General features: G+C 36.2%; 2 protein-coding genes across 4 annotated transcripts in view; one reads left to right on the forward strand and one right to left on the reverse strand.

Annotated features, from left to right (window-relative positions):
- Window positions 1–17,760, reverse strand: part of Arpc1 (Actin-related protein 2/3 complex, subunit 1A) — a 150,374-nt gene that overhangs the window by 80,001 nt on the left and 52,613 nt on the right. The window contains exon 1 of one of the 2 annotated variants that reach the window (XM_067105198.1): window positions 14,556–15,515. The exons of the other annotated variant lie outside the window; for it this stretch is intronic. The gene's annotated coding sequence lies outside the window, so the exon portion shown is untranslated. Of the gene's footprint in view, window positions 1–14,555; window positions 15,516–17,760 lie in introns of those variants that run through there. 2 annotated transcript variants of the gene reach the window in all.
- The window catches only part of LOC136839316 (paramyosin, long form-like), a 127,421-nt gene that overhangs the window by 4,155 nt on the left and 105,506 nt on the right, over window positions 1–17,760 (forward strand). The window contains exon 1 of one of the 2 annotated variants that reach the window (XM_067105189.1): window positions 15,829–16,476. The exons of the other annotated variant lie outside the window; for it this stretch is intronic. Within the exon in view, the coding sequence (XP_066961290.1) occupies window positions 16,264–16,476 (213 nt within the window). The 5' untranslated portion in view covers window positions 15,829–16,263. Of the gene's footprint in view, window positions 1–15,828; window positions 16,477–17,760 lie in introns of those variants that run through there. 2 annotated transcript variants of the gene reach the window in all.

Raw genomic sequence — 17,760 nt, forward strand, 5'->3', positions numbered from 1 at the left:
CGCCCGCCTTACCTTACAGAAACTTTCAAGAAGTTTTGGTTATATTATACTGATTAAGAAGTTAGGAGGATTTAGGAATTTTGATTGTCTAAGCATAAGTAATCTGTAATGCTCATCTTGAGACGTTATAAATGAGCGAGATTTATCACAGTTAGTTGACTAAATGTGATAAATCTTTTTCGTTTAGTTGCAAATGGTCTGATCTTTTAGGTTCTTTAGCGCACAGGCCACAAAATTAGAGAAGTTTTGCATTTTTTTTATCTAGTCAGTGTTCTTAATTTCAAATACTAATTGACACTGATATAACTTTTTCATTGGAATTATCTACGTAGAACCAAGCATTTCACGCCAACACATAAGCAACTGGAGACCCAGATCTTCTGTCATTATCCTGTATCTGATATACAAATATCTTCCCGCAAATGTTCCAGTCCTAATAACTAAGCACTACAAAATCTGATATTGTTTTGCACATCATGTAATATAAACTTGCAAATGCATATTTAAAATGTATACAGCATTAGAGTGTATAAATTCAACCTTAGTTTCAACACAGCCTTATTTAGATGTTGGGCAAAAATCTCCAAGACATTCAGAAGCTTCATATAAGTTAAAAACTTCCATTACATTACCGTGAATTATAAGATTGCTAAAATTCCTGTTTCTGTTATAGTCGAAGGCGTAATTTGGGGCTTAAAAGCTATTCTACTGGAATTCTCAGTTAATTATGATCCTAAAGCCTTCATCAGCGGTAAAATAGACAACTAAAACTTATAAGCCATTAACTGAGATGAATTACTCATGGTTCAAAATACCTTTTAAAAACAGAACACATTCATTGTAGCACACAGAATTCAGCTACTGTACTTTTTATTTAAGGAATTCTAACTTTAAAGAAATATCCTAAAAGAACTATCTTAAAGTATCTTTCAGCCGTCTATTTGTCTTGTCTATTCTCTGCCACACATTAGCGTACTGCCATGATTGATTAATATTATCAATCGAGAACATGAAGAGGTGTCAAACGGTAAAGGATTCGGTGACAGGAAGGGGAGATTGCAGAGAGGCAAAGAGGAGAAGGCTCTTATACAGCTTTCCCGGATGACGTCACGAAACTGCGTGGGCAAAAGGCTTGCACTGTGGATAGGCTACAGAGTGTTTTTCTCAGTGTTTTTAATAATCATTATCATTCATGTAAACATTCACTAGTTATACAGTGTTTCAGACTATAATTTATATAACTACCAGTCTTCATTCTAACTTGTTAATGCTAAGAAGAAAGTTATTTTCTGCTGTAGTTTATCACATTAACCCTAAAGACTAAGATCGACAAAGCTAACTATGTCTCCTAGTAAAAGCACCTGTATAATCAACAAAAAGCTCAGAAAAGGAAAGGTAATTCACATATATATATATATATATATATATATATATATATATATATATATATATATATATATATATATATATATATATATATGCACACATACACAAATATATACATATATACATATACGTATATATATATATATATATATATATATATATATATATTTATTTATTCAGGATAAAAATCAGCAAGCAGGGGGCCAAGATTAGGTGGGCGTGAATGTACTCGCGGATGAGGGGGTGGGTTGGGTGGTAGCCTGTGTTGAACTCGGCGGGTGGTATATATATATAGCCAGGTGGGTTCGTCCAGCTATCCTCCCTCTCTGCTGATTTCAGCTTCTAAATTTGAGCGGATACTTAAGAAGGGACTCAAGCTGAAGATGCGAAGAAATTTACTGCTTTCATTTCACTTTGAAAAGATGCAAGTATTATCCATCAACAGCATGAAACAACATTCAGCTTTTTAGATAAAGAAAAAAAATTAAAATTCTTGAGGATTTATGTTTCCCAATATAAGAGTAATACAACACTCACTCAGACTAGGTACAAATATCTTTGTTTATAGAGTTATAGCCGAAAATAAATCCACAATTAAGTCAGGAAGAGAAATCTAAAATTTTGAATACGGGATTCTTTTCTTTACGGAAATAATAATAAATTTGCGAGCATATCTACAAAAGAAAATATGTGATGCTGCGGGACGGTGGGGGTGTCTAGAGGTTGGGAGGGTTTAGGGTGTTTCTAAAGGGATGGGAATGGGGTGGGAGAAAATCAGATTTAATGAGCTTCGTTCTAATAATACATCGCCGGGGGTGGGATTTGAAACACCGTACTCACTGATGTAACTGGTTATAAGGTGCAGAGGAAAATCAATAGTGAAGACAGAGAAATGTATTATGAAAGGCTTTCCATGTATATGTATTATATGTATGTATATAATACATATATACTTATATATACAGTATATATATATATATATATATATATATATATATATATATAATTATAAAACATGCATACTAAGATTTCTGAAATTTAAAGAATACAACAAAATAGCTAGAAAATATATAATGTAGAAATTATAAATAAAAATGAAATTAATATAAAATGGCCGGGCAAAGGGTTTTGACACAAAAATGATTACATCATTACATGATTGCAAAGAAAATGATTGTTAGTAAGTATTCTAAGTACCCAGAATGGAAAGCACTGAAGAAAGGAGTACTATTCTTAGTTGCTGAAATGATATGACGTGAAAATAACGGGCTAACATTTCTGCCCTGAAGTTATGAAATAATTTTTTTTATCTTCATGACAATTTTGGTTGCAAATGACATCGAGTAACTCTGGAAGTGGTTTAAATAACTCCCGAGAGTTTTATGTCACTGGACTCTCTCTCTCTCTCTCTTTCTTCGCTGTAGCGTAAAAGGATCTCCAAAACACATGTATCTTATATGTCAAGCCATTTACAGAAGTGGCTTTGTCAGTACGCTTAGGGAGATAAGTACTATCATAATTGTCTTTATTCTGTTTTAATTTGTGAATGTAATTGTACAGAGAGAGAGAGAGAGAGAGAGAGAGAGAGAGAGAGAGAGAGAGAGAGAGAGGAATAACAACATCACAAGAAAAGCCGGTGATAACATGATTTATGCGTCAGATGTTTTCCAACCTTCATCCATCACATAACGAAAAAAGATCCCTAATCTGGAGTGTTATTGACGTCAGAGAGGGAGGGTCTAGCTTCGTTTAAGCTTCCACAAGCCGCCCCCCAACCCCTGACCCCAACCACGTACACACACGCTCACACAGGGAACTTGGCAAACGGACGAACACAGAAAATTAACGTTTTTCAAACAGTTTACAGTAGTTTAAACTTGGCCAAGTGTAAACTTTGTCTGATTCTAATCCGGTTCATGACTAGGAATCCCTTGCTTAGTGGGAAAGCTTACCTTTTCACTTAGCTTTCAGAGAAAACTTGACACGTTGTGATTTTAACTTTACAAACAGATTAACTGTTTGTTTTCTCTTGCTTTGCTCTGTTTCCTTTTTCTTCTTTTCATTATCACGTTTGCACCCTGTTTGCACCGAGATTCAGTGTTGGACATCTTTCTCGATTATCGGGAGTGTAACGTAAATATTTATAGTAAACGTTACATGCTGTACGCAATGTATGTTAGGTGAAACTCACGTGCACACATACACACATACTGTATATATAATTATTTTCATAATTGTTATGATTCTTGTTATTGTTCCCGTTGAAGGCCATTGTTGCTGTTGAAGATATGCACAAAAACAAATATCTGCTAGATAATTTTATATGTATATATGCATGTGTGTGTATATATATATGTAATAACTCCTGAGAATTTTATGTCACTCTTTCTCTCTCTGTAGCGTAAAAGGATGTCCAAAACGCACGTATCTTATATGCCTAAGTGTACTGAGAAAGCCACTTCTGTAAATGGCTTGGCATAAAAGATACATGCGTTTTGGATCCTTTTACGCTACAGCAGGAAAAGAGAGAGAGAGAGAGAGAGAGAGAGAGAGAGAGAGAGAGAGAGAGAGAGAGAGAGAGAGAGAGAGTCCACTGACATAAAATTCTCGGGAGTTATTTTTTTATATAAATATATATATATATATATATATATATATATATATATATATATATATATATATATATATATATATATATATATATATATATATATAACATTATTTGTGCATATCTTCAACAGCGACAATGGCCTTCAACGAGAACAATAACAAGAATCATAACAATTAAGAAAATAATTATATGCATTATTTCGAAAATAAGTAACTAAAGAAGGCTCACATATATATGATGCTTGTGAGCTTCTATCAACCATCCACTTAAATCGCAAAAATTTGGACTTTAAATGAAAAAAAAACAAAAGACTTCTTCAAGCGTAAACATTGTTGGGTGCTTAGATTAAGCTGGCTTATGCCGGCACGGGCATTTGTCCCAAAGCGTGAAAGGCAAGGTAAGAATGAAACAGGTTAAGAGGTCTAATGAGGACCTCTGGACGCTGACCTACCAAAGACGAATCAATTTTTTTGATTGAAATAGGAATACCTTGCATTTTACTGCTTTTAACGACATGGAAATATCTTTTTCAAGGAAATAACCGGTTTTTATTAATTCAAACTAAAATCCTCACTACCTGCAATGTATTTTGAATTCAATTTAGGTATGCAAGACAAGTGAAAGGACAGAGAATATTTCCTTTTTTAAGTATTTGTGTCATAATGAAAATGGCCGTTAATACGTAACTGACTGGAAAATATTTGTGGGAGCTACGAAATATACAAATATAGACAATTTTCAATCTCCACTTTGTAGATTTTAACATCTGATGTAATTTGCCTAATAATATCAACGAATAAGTCAACTTATTTCGGAAGAACGATCATAAAAGCTGTTTACTATCACTTTTAATTGTTGCTCTGTTGCTTTTTAGTTTCCTGTAAAAGAAAACTATTAAGATGGCTATTGGTCTATCCGTCCGCCCTCAGATCTTTAAAACTACTGAGGCTAGAAGGCTGGAAATTGGTATGCTGATCATCAAACATACCAAATTGCAGCCCTCTGGCCTCAGTAGTTTTTATTTTTATGTAAGGTTACAATTAGCAATAATCGTGCGTCTGGCACCGTTATAAGTGCCAACAACACAGACCACCACCGGGCTGTAGCTGAAAGTTTCATGGGCCGCGGCTGAGAATTTCGTGGACCATAGCTGAGAGTTTCATACAGCATTATATGCTGTACAGAAAACTCGATTGCGCCGAAGAAACTTCGTTGTATTTTTTACTTTCTTTTTTTTTTGTAATTTGCATTCTTTAAACCTCAAGTCTACCTTTCTCTATATACGTCAATAATTAAATTTTGATTTATTAGGTTTATAATCACACACATTGTTACAAACTATTTCTCTTTTCAAAGTTACATTGTTCAATAGTTTCTTTATCAAAATTACGCCAAAAAATTTGTATCTGCACCGTAACTCATTTCCTTAAATTTATCTTTTATGTGGTATTTTAGAAGCCAACAATTTCCTCTATCAGATCACTTGGAAGTAGTCACTGGAAAATACGGCCGTTCGATATAAACCACTAAGCTATGTTTTGATTTCATTCTTCTGCCATGTTTAGCATTCTTCCTTCTTTGGTCTTCATTATGAAGAATGATCTCTGTCTTTTTTTAATAGCCTCGCTTAAAAAGCATTTGATTTACTTTTTCTTCACGGTTGTTTCTTCCTTGTGAAGTGTCATCCTTTACTGTTGCAGTATGCGATGATAGAAAATGGGAAATCGTCAAGAAGTCTGTGTTAAACCCGTTTTCTTTGAAAGTAAGTAATGATAGAAAACGAATATATCATTAATTCATGGGTAACAAAGTTAAATGAAGTTTACATTTTTCCTTAACATTGTGAAATCTGCTTATCACCAATCCCCATGAAACTATTTTCCAACTTTTCACTTGTATGAATGACGGTGTTAATGGTGAAGGCTTCGAGCCGACAAAAGTGATCCATGTACAACGGCAATTTCACACTTCTTGTGCTTATATTGGTTCAGTTTTCAACGAGATTGTAGAATTTCGTCCGAAAACAATTAATACATCTCAGCTGTGTACTGAAAGACTTTACGAATCCAAAGGAACGTTTGGTAGTTAAAACTTATTACTCACAACGATGTGTCAGTAAATGTGGACTGAATGCAGGCATTAAGTCTATTGAAGTTAGAGAACCAGAGTTAAATAAATGAGCAAGATAACTGCCACTCTCTTTTTCATGACACATGGTAAAAATGGCTTAATATAATTTGGGTGAGATCGAGTCAAGCTAGCATCTTAACTTGAATACTATAAAGAATAACGAACCGTTGGGATACAGGGAAGGGAAGGAAAGAGAATAATGGTCAGCTAAAGAAACGAGGGAGGGGAAGACCCATTGCATATTTGTAATCATTGAAGGTGTATGTATATGTAGGTGAATTTATAGTTAAAATTTGGTATAGTCGGAAATATGTTGGTTGTAAATAAAATCTCAGTATCTGTACAAGATGAACCTTCGTTAAAGAAGGAATTTTTCACAGAAAAAGTAATGAAACTTGGCAATAATATCCCTTAGACTTTTTGTATTTTATACTTTTTGGTAATGAAGGGGTTTCGTATAAAACTAAACAGGTTGCAACTTTATGAGAGAGAGAGAGAGAGAGAGAGAGAGAGAGAGAGAGAGAGGAGAGAGAGAGAGAGATGTCATAAATGATACTGACAAAATACCAATGTTACAATATATTATATTTATGTAGAGCATATAAACGATTTTTATAATATTGGAATATGTTTTCGAAACGGTTTTAAGGGCAGCAGTGTTTAGTAGGTTATTTTAGCTATATCTGAAAATTAATGGAAACTCATAGAGCAAAGGTTTTCTTCTAAAATGTGAAGAGGAATATCGCATAAAGCAATTGCCGTTTATATGACGTTTTAGTCTTTTATATTAATAATTATATTTTATTACTATTTATTAAGGTTATCCCATTTTCTTGATCCAGTTTGTTCCGGTGTTTAATTAAAATTTGTAAAAAATTACTGTTACAAATATAAAAGTAAAGATGGTATTCATTTGCATTAGACATCCGAACCATCTTAAATTTATAAATCTGTTAATATTCCTACAAGCTTTCTCAAGTTGTTTACCACTTTACGATTAATATAAAGCGAGGTCCTTGGTGCTTAAATGAATTACTTACATTCACAATTCTGTATATGTAATATGCAGCAAGTTTTATCGGTGTTAAGACCTCGACTTGTAGCCTCACCTCTGTCTGACAACCCTGCTGAAATGTTTTGCTGTTGTTTTTTGTAAGTTACTATAAGGCCCAGAATGCTTGACGTTACTACGCGACAGTGATCCTTAGCGTTACATGGTAGACTCTTAATTTCCCAGAAAATTTCCCCAGTGCTATATTGCTTGAAATTCACTTGGCCTCTTTGCAGAATTCAACTAATTCTTCCTTTTGATGTTGAGACTCCGAACAGCTCTCAGAGATTAGAGAAACACTTGGAAAAATAAACAAGAGAATTAGTTCCGCTCCTATGATTCTGCCTAACTTATCGTCTGGTCTAAGTCTCTAGGAATCGTGTGAACAGTTTTTAGTTGACGATAAGATTTTCGAACGAGATAAAGGTCTCTCTCTGGGGATTTTAGGACACATCGAATATTTATGGTTTTCTTACAGCTAATATCTTAATTGTCTACAGAGGAGATAAGCGGAACTCAGGGAAGCTCAGTACAAAAAAAAGAGTGTTTTCGCATCCTGGTCTGTTGGTTGGTTTTAGATTAAGCTGACTTTATGCGAGCACGAGCACTTGCTGTAAGGCGGTCTGTACGTGTGGTAAGTATGAACCTCTGGACTTAGTGAACCAACTGAGATCTTCAGCATCTCGTTGTGAGATTTAATTACATGTTGGGCTAACGGATAATCATTTTGATAAATTCTTCACGTGGGGAAACTGCGCTCTCAATCGATATTTGTATTATTTGAAGGCAATTAACAATTTCATTGACTTCGAATTTAGGTCTTTAAATTTCATCTGTAAAGGGAATTGATTTTCTCATTCTGGCGGCTAAGATATGTAAATAGATTAAGCCGTCCTTTAGCCAGCACGGGCTCTTGACCTTCCAAACAGTGAAAGTATGTTTCCTTGCTTATGTTTCCATGAAAAAAAGATGAAGCTCTCTTCCATCTATTCGAATATAATGACACGCTTTCTCTCTTTGACTGAATAAGCGAATTCCTTGGATGCTTTGTCATGGCGTTATCCATACGGGGCATAAATGGTTACCCAATAAGACGAGTTAAGTCAAGATATCGTCATTATTAACCAAGGAGATAAAAGTAGTTTTCCAAAAGAACGAGAAATAACATGAACACCAACACCAAAGTTCCTGTTGCAGTGACGTCATCGGCGCCCTTGGGAAGAAACGAAGGTCATTTCAGGTTATGCCTTGCGATGACTAACCAGACGCTTACAAAATACCTGAATGTAAACTCAGCATTTTGATCTTATTTGAAAACCAAGGCCTAATCAAGTACCAACATCTGTATGCGGGCAATAACGTGCAAATTTGTCAACATGCAAATAATGATGTCGCATGTAAAAGAAGGAATTTCACTTCACCGCTCTCTCTCTCTCTCTCTCTCTCTCTCTTGTCCTCTGCGTTATCGCAAGAGCAACAAGCGCCTGTGAGCAAAGCTGCTGGCAAAAAGGCTCCCCCGCCTTCTTATTTTACTTGCTCGGGAAGAACCTTCCTCCTCGTTTACTGGCCCACTAAGAATGTTGACCGCAGTCGAAAATACCGGGGCAAGAGGACCCATGATACTAGAAACACTACTCACTGCTTGGGAACTTGCATGAATGATACGAGTTCTATTTCAGGTCTCACCTCACGCCGCACCTTACGAAACAGTGGGTGCTTAGACGGTGGTGAGTTTGTTGGTAATTTGGTCGATTTTGTGGGACACTTTTCTCTGGCATATGTTTGGTTTTTCTTTTTGTTTTCAGTAAATCACACACACACACACTCATATAAATATGTATGTATATGTATACGTGTATATATACTGTATATATATACATACATATATATTATTATTTATATATATATATATATATATATATATATATATATATATATATATGTATATATATACCTATATCTACATATATATATGTATGTAAGTATGTATGTATTATATAATATATATATACATATTGATTTCTATATTTATAATTACACGAACAGAAATTTCAGTAGACTCTTATAATTCTATTCACATGGGATGGCGTGCAAACATGCTCAAAGTAAATACTGTATGGCTTTATGGAATTTCATGTATTACAAAATATAGATTTGTTCATACAGACGTATACAAACATACATAGCACATACAAGCACGTAAAAAGAAACACTAACAAACACAAACACGCACACAAAGAATTAGATCTAAAGAATGTTTTCGAGAGTGTCTGAATCTATGCCCGGCTTAGTCAGAGGAATATGACAGCATGTTCGTACATTCAATTGTATGGGAGGATGTCAGAGATAAAGATGGCTTTGCTTTGTAGGTATGGATATAAAAGAACAAGGAAAGAGTTTTGTGGAAATGATTTTGGAAAGTGGCTTGATCGTTGGAAATACGTGGTTCCGGAGAAGTTGGTGAAAAGAGTGCATAATTCGGAAACGTTAAGGAGAAGGATGGAAGCGCGACCTAGGAAATGTGGTTTAATGATACGGATGAGGAACTGGAAAGGAAAAGCTTTAATATCCAGGAAGAGCGACAGGGCGAGCAAGAGAGAGGTGAATGTCCATTCTATGTAAAGGGACTTGACACACTTTGGGCATATAAGGCGACTAATTTTGTGGAAGTCTTCTTCACAGGGGATTCATCAAATATTTAGTCGTTAAAATAAGAATGTGGTACGACTAGTATTTCGATTTTCCTGTGGAACTACTCCCTGTCTCTGCGTAACGGAAAACTTTTCGAATATAGAATTATATATACATATATATATATATATATATATATATATATATATATATATATATATATATATATATATATATATATATATATATTAAGCTACAAACGTCCTTTAATATCCAATTCGCTCTACCTCGGAAATAATATATTTTCATATATGTTACCGAAGGGGAATTTTTAGTTGATAATAAGTACGCCGTCCCGTGGGCTCGAACCAACGATGGACAGGACTCAGGACTACAGGGACGCATTAACCCACGCGGCCACAAGGATGTTTGTAGCTTAATGCTTGTATATGAATCACGGTGATGTGATAAAAACTTCATATATATATATATATATATATATATATATATATATATATATATATATATATATATATATATATATATATATATATATATATATCACACGATGCCACAAGGAAAGGAAAGACTGGGCGCACATCATGTGAAAATGGCTTAGAAATAAAGCCGAAACTGGTCAGGTTTTACACCTAGTTCTGTTCGTTTCCCTGTGGTATATTACATCATGCCAATCAGTTTTCAGAGTGATTATAATCGTATTTAGAGATACATTTACACACATATATGTATATATATGTTATATATATATATATGTATATATATGTATGTATATATGTATATATAGAACTGGCATTCATTGTATTCTGATGGATAGAAAAACAAGGATTGTCCTTAAAAAATAATAAAAATAACATTTGAGCACATAGAAATGAAAAACTAACAGAAGTGATAAGAAACCGACTCTCAAAATAAAGAAAATCAATGGAAGTAGCAAGAGTTAAGAGCCACGTGTCAGGCTAGAGAAAATGACAGTAAAAGGAGTGTGTCGTTTTCTTCTTTTTCTGTTTTTCTGCTCTGTAAACGTGAGGTTTAGTATGCGTCCCACGGAATTTCATCTCTGCGAAAATATGACTGATTTAAAATTGGCGTCACCAGATTTTAGCTTATAACAATTCGATTACAGTTGTGTTCATGAAGCAGTTAATTGTCAAGGGAATATGCAAATGAATTAATATTCAAGTCATTGCAAATATTCAAACTGGGAACATTGCAGAACTTTCTTTTCAATTAAATCTGTAATATTAGAGTCGAAAGATTAATTACCCGAGTAAGGGTGATATTCAGACAACATTCAGCACCAATTCCCAGACCAGCAATTGGTATCGTGTAAAAAGTAGCTTTGAAAAACGAAATAACGTTGTTGTATAATCTGAATAAGTTTTCACGGCTTCGGACATATCCTTAAAAGTAAATACAGGTAAATTACATTAAATGTACATCACCTGAGAGGATGTAAAATTACTGATGAAAGTGGAACCTAACACTAAAGATGTAGGCGACATATTAAGTCTAAAAACCGACAGTCTCCTCTCCCCTTTTGACACAAGTGGGAAGGCGCTTCCTGAATTGAGCTGACGTTATAAAAAAGGGAACAAGGTAAAAAAAAAATGTATATCCTCGAAAGCGGGTCTCGAAGGGAAAAATAGTCACTGTTCATTATCGCACTCTGGAAAGGAATCCCGTCAGGTGTGAGTGGAAATCGCGGCTTTAAGGTATTTTTAAGCGACCTAGTAAAATTTGGGTTAGGATATCAGAAGAGCACAGCCATAAAAAATCAGGCGGATATCTCCGAGAACAGCGTTTATCCACGAAATTCATCTCAGTGAATTTATGTTTTTCGACGTAATGCGTCTCGGTGAATTACCGTTCTAACTGCCGGTGACGTTGCGCGAAGACGTTTGTTTACGAGTTAAGAGCACACAGAAAGCAGTTAGAATAATGTGAGAAAATGGAGATGAACAAATCAGGAAAACTCTTGACCAAAGTCTTTCAGTTAGACAAAAGGTTACAAGTTCCGAGAAGCACAGAAGAAGACAGTTTTATCACTGAGGCGAATGGCTTGGAAGACCGAGCTCGTCGTCGCTAATAAAGATACCATTTTCTTTGCCAGCTTCAAGCCTCTCTTTTGCTTACTTGCAGGGGCAGTAGAGAAAGCATGTCCTGGTGACAATGTCCAAAGTTAAGCTTGTAGAAAGAAGGTAAATGATAACAACACGCGCCTTTATCTTGCGCCAAAAATAAACACCGACAGAAAGTGCGATGTGATGCAACCCCAAGGCTTGTTTATTTGACGAGTCACCATTTCTGCATGGGGAGAAAAAATCCCTTTCCACTTTATCTTGATCTTGATTTTGTCATTCCAGTTAAGGAAATGAAAGCAGATGCATCTGCGTTTCAAGCCGATAAACGAGGTATTTATATAATGAAAAAAATGTCCTCTAGATCTTCAAATTAAACACATTGCAAATGATACCAGTCGCCTGAATTTTTGTTGGTCACTCATGTCGCCGAAGAACCAATTTCATCTGGATTACAAATTTAGATTTTTTTTGCACAAAATATAGAATGGAACCACTACCTTGATTAAAACTCAAACTAATTTAATCAAAGCTCCTTTACATCGTTTTCAAAACCAGTGTCACAGGAATAAAAAAAAAGGAAAAAGTGGTTGCTTTCACTCAAAGCCCTAGATTTCGAACAGATGGATACCGCAGTGCAAATACATTTGCACGTGCTCGAGATAACCTACTCTCTTACATCAGAGAGAGAGAGAGAGAGAGAGCTAAGTGAGCTGAGCACAATTACTTTAAAATTGCTTTGTACAAGATTCCAGATAGAAAGAAAACATGAAACATATCAGGCACGACCAAAGAAGAAGAAGAATAGAGTGTCCGGAAGAGAATAAAACTTGCTGATAACTGCGCAAAAGAGGGAGAAGAAAAAAGGGAAATCCCAGCCCCTCTTCTCTTTCCTCTGTCCACCAGGTGTTGTTGTTCTCACGCCTCCGTCTGCGGCGCTGTCGCCAGAAATAATTCCGCTGACACCAATAACGAATGGGCATGAAGTACGGGAGGCACCTAATCTGAAAGGGCTACTCAGTGCCGGCAATTGTTCCAAGAGAGAAAGGAGAAGAGGAGAGAGAAGAAGGGGAAGAGGAGTGACACATTGGACAATGAAGAATCTGGATCAATGAGAGAGAGAGAGAGAGAGAGAGAGAGAGAGAGAGAGAGAGAGAGAGAGAGAGAGAGATTTTGTCTTTGTATTTTTTAAACCCATACGTGACAGTTACAAGTTAACAACACTGCTAGTTTTTTTGCTCTATTAGAGGCTAGCTACACACACGCGCACACACACACACACAGATTATTAGATTATTTCTAAAACACTTATGTCATATTTAACACAGCTATCAGATTTCCAGGAGAGAGAGAGAGAGAGAGAGAGAGAGAGAGAGAGAGAGAGAGAGAGAGAGAGAGAGAGAGAGAGAGAGCTAAAAAAGGTTTCTGTAATAAGCGATATAATATTTCCAGACAGCATGCGAGGCGCAGTGTACAAGGGCTAATGTTACGAGGAAGGGGAGGACAGTCATGAGCAAGTTCATTTTGTCTGATTGGTGAAATGTCTCTGCTAGATATATGAGAGAAACGACTAATTTTAGTCATTTAAAAGATGACTCTATATTTACATGATATCATAGATAAGTGAAAACCTCGCAACAGATACAGGGAATTAGCCTTGCTTATTATAACTTGGAAGAAACATGGAATAGTTGATTGCCATAACATACACGATGCCAGAAGACTGTATGGAAGAGTAACTAAGTAATAATAACTGATTAATAAGAGGTGGAACAGAAGAACCAAAGGAAGTCAAACACAGGATATCTAGAAACATAAACGAAACGCGAGTGTTGGATGCACAGAAAAGCCAGGGAAGAGGAGAAAAATAGAAGCAATGCAACCCAAGTCTTTGAGGTATTGGAGACGTTGAAAAATTACGAGTTAGCCGATGTAAAAATATCTGCACAGGCGACAAGATAAAACCCCGTTTTAAAAGTGGCAGATGAAATATAAAATGCATATAGACTGATGATTATTCTACTTAATATATATGGTGCTTCATCAGGAATATAAAAGGTTTCCTGGTTAGACAGTTTGGCAACAATTTTAAAATGAAAGTAGCATAATGTCCAGGAAATACGATAACATATAGAAATTAAATCTCCAGGAAAAGATTTAATTCAGGTAAAGTCATTATTTGAATTCTATTGCATCTAAAATGGCATGTGTTTTCTTGTGGGAAGGAAGGGAGCTGTCTAGTTTTGGTAGTAAAATTCATTACGAATCTCACGTCGATGACTGTAATGAATTACTTAAATGCATTTAAAATAATTAAATGGTCTGTATCTGATAAATAAAGTGAAAAAACGCAATGATAAAAACAAAAAGATATTAAAAACAAAACAAAATTTTACCCGTCCCCGCAGCACACGAGTAGGAAAGCTAAGTAGCAAACAACGAAAAACAAGAATTCACTTATCAATTTCCCTTATGTCTGTAACACAAACAACGGTTTTGCAACCGGCGACAGAAACAACAGCAGAAACTTCATGATAAACAAGCACAACAACAGCAACAACAACGTTGCAGTTCAGATCTGGGTCTATTATTCTCGCCTAGATTAGTCTTCGATGGCTGAGTCATTAGAAAGAATTTTGTCTCTTACCAAGCGGGAAAGTGAGTCACACTTTTATTGTTAGGGACTTTTTCATCGGTGTTGCAAAATCACAGCTACTATTTATTCGAAATAGTTGATGTGGGATTTTTTCTTTATTTTGTTTATGGAATGTGAGTTTTTTTACTCAAGGGTGGAAATTTGTCGATTTTGTCATATCGATTCATTGTGTTTTATTTTATGATCTAAATTTGTCGTTTCGCGTTAGCCATTCGAATGGTTCTCATTCGTTTTATTAATTCTAATTGTCCAAACTTATTTTCATAAATGACTTATATTTGTTGTAGTACATTTAATTTTGATATATAATTACTCAACATGAGGCACTGGTATTAATTCGTTTAGTTGAAATCACTAGTAATGAAAATAAGTTGTACCTGACAGTCTAAGTTAAATTTTATTTTCTGATAAATTTATATCACTCTGGATTGAAGCCCATATAACAGTAAATTTTCAGAGTTTGAATTCAAAAGATGTCACTCTTGTAGTTCCAAGTTCACTGCCAAAGAGGCCACAGACATCAGTTTGAACAAATGGGTATGCCCCATTAAGTTCTTCCGAATACTGTATACCACTTGCCACGTTTACCTGCAAACTTTCCAATTTTCACTTTATTGCTTAGGTACCCACCAAATGCCATACTTGTTTTTTTTAATCCCGGCACCGGTCTGGGAGGGTAATCTTATAGCATCACTTATTAATTCGACTCCTGCATCCTCTTGAGTATAATTTTTAATAACTTGATAGTTACTGCTTAAGGATATCCTAAAACTTTTCCAACATGGCTCTCGTCCACTAGGATAAACACATGAGATCTATAATTTTTCATTACTGCCATTTTAATTCAACTCTGTGAAAATCCTTCATAACATTAACACTGTACTACTGGTAATTCATCTGGTAATTCGTTTCTTTCACTGTCAAGACAGACTTCTACATCAACTGACCTTGCAAAGGCAAGTGACCTCAGTCTTCGGCGGCACTTATTTACCAACTATTATTTACGGTGGCTGCGCAATTAGCATCGAGGTGCTAAATGTCAACCATCGACGGGACATAAAGATAAGGAAGGTAGACGTAAAGTCTCTGCCAAAATCAGGAGCTCTTTCAAAAGCAGATATTCTATAAGCTACAACGGCGACGATGGAATATGAAAGCTTTATCTAGGGAAGGTCATCCCTAAGCCCAACAACTTCCATTGACATCACAAGGAGCGGTTTCAACGGCATGTCGTTTGGGGGCATTTCAGCACCAAAAGGTATATGAAGAGACTCTCGGACATGAGAAAGACCATTTCCGTTCGTGAAACATCGGTTGCAGTCGGGCACTCTCGGCTGTCTTGGCTATAAATGGTGTAGGTGGGCAACCAGCGCTTTCTTTAGTAACTTGAGCTAACGGACACAGTGGGCCGACAGCGACATCTTGGGGGGGAATTTAAGGCATGAACAAGTATCTTTTGGGGTTCAGTCCCTTTGGAGTTCTGGGCCAGGCGGAGCTTACAGACGGTGTGTGTGCGCGGTAGCTTCGTGTCTCAAAAGCCCCTCTCGGCGTCCACTTGGGGCTCGTTGCAAAAGTGTGTCTGTCTGAGAGTCCACAGTACAACCTTCTACTCTATCCCCTTGTTTGGCGAGAACAGGACCAAACGGATTTATATATTCAAAACTAAATTCTGCCGTTGAAAGCAAGAGTTTAAAAGAAAATGGCGTCCAAAGCAGTAGCAATCAGCGCAAGTGCTGTTTCCAGCAGCATCAAGGAATCAAGTTCCTCCACAAAAATCATTTCCAGCAGTAAGAAGATTTCCAGCAGCAAAGTCACATCCAAGACATATTCGTACCGTTCTGGAGCCGCCGAAGATGACAGCAATGTCACAATTGAATACATCTCTGACATCAGCAGCATATCCAGACTGGAGGTAGGCTGGTTATTCGGTTTTCAATGGTATTTAGTCAATGCAATCTCTCATGCAATACGGATACTAATCTTCTATTTAAGATGGATTTTGTTGTTGCGGGCGTACAGAGGTGCTAGATTTTTTGCAGGATTTCCACTGATAATATATAAACAGTATATAAAAATGTTGTGATTATCAGAATATGGCAAGGAAAATTTTAATTTTCCAATTTTTCCAAACCTATATAACAGAATATCTTTAAATATACAAACTATTCGAGGCATAACGCACCAACATCGTAATCGGTTCATTTTTATCACCTTCCTTTGCCGGCACAGCTGTTCTTAATCGCACATGTTGAGTGGACGGGCGGAAGGCCAAAGCATCGGTCGTTGCCATGACGACCACCTCGGGAGAGAGGGATGAGGGGTTCACTGGTGCAAGCGGGGGTAAAATAACCGGTTTACAAATCTAATGCTAATACCTGATTTACAGTGAGTTTTTCTGTTTGTTGTCCACCCACGGTTTACAAAATCATATTCGCTGATAACTGGAGCTTTGATTTTAGGACAAAGGTATGGGCAAAGGGCAGGAATAACTGTAAACAGAGGAAGTATGGGTAAGGGTAGTCCTTTAGATATCTAGGAAAATGATTGCCAATATAGATTCTCCTTGGGAGGAATTTAGTGAAAGACTAAAAGGCAAATCAAACAATTGACACAGTGATTATGATATGGAAAACAAATAGACTGGAATTACATATGAAAGTAATCTCGTACTGTACTTCAGTCCAGTACATTTTGTATGGCTGCACGAGCGTGAATATGGGCTGACAAAGATAATACATCTAAAAGATTTTGCTGATTTGAGAATAAAAGTTCAAGAAGAATAGTATGAGCCAGGTACCACTATAAGTGAGAAATTACGGAAGCCCGGTATGTAGGTGGGTTGATAACGAAGGAGAGTTGGAGATGGTTTGGACATGTCCTTCGCACCACCCCATGGGAGAATAGCAGTGATAGTGTCTGGTGGGTTGCTGTTGGCACTAGAAGAGCGGGGAGACTTGGATGAGAACTAAGAGACAGGAGGCTAGAGATGAGTGGAGACTGGTGAAATGAGTGGCGTCATTTTAACAGAGGCCTTTTGTGCCGCATGGCATTTGAGGCATTTATGATAAAGATGATGAATGATAAGAATAAAAACAAAAGCATAATGATATTGTTTACAGAGGAAACACGTGTCTATATTTACGCAAGGAGCTGCGGGACGGAACAGTCTTTGCTGTTACTCGAAGGTGTGGGCTTT

This window comes from Macrobrachium rosenbergii, chromosome 6, assembly GCF_040412425.1.
Source record: "Macrobrachium rosenbergii isolate ZJJX-2024 chromosome 6, ASM4041242v1, whole genome shotgun sequence".
In the NCBI taxonomy this organism is placed as follows: Eukaryota; Metazoa; Arthropoda; class Malacostraca; order Decapoda; family Palaemonidae; genus Macrobrachium; species Macrobrachium rosenbergii.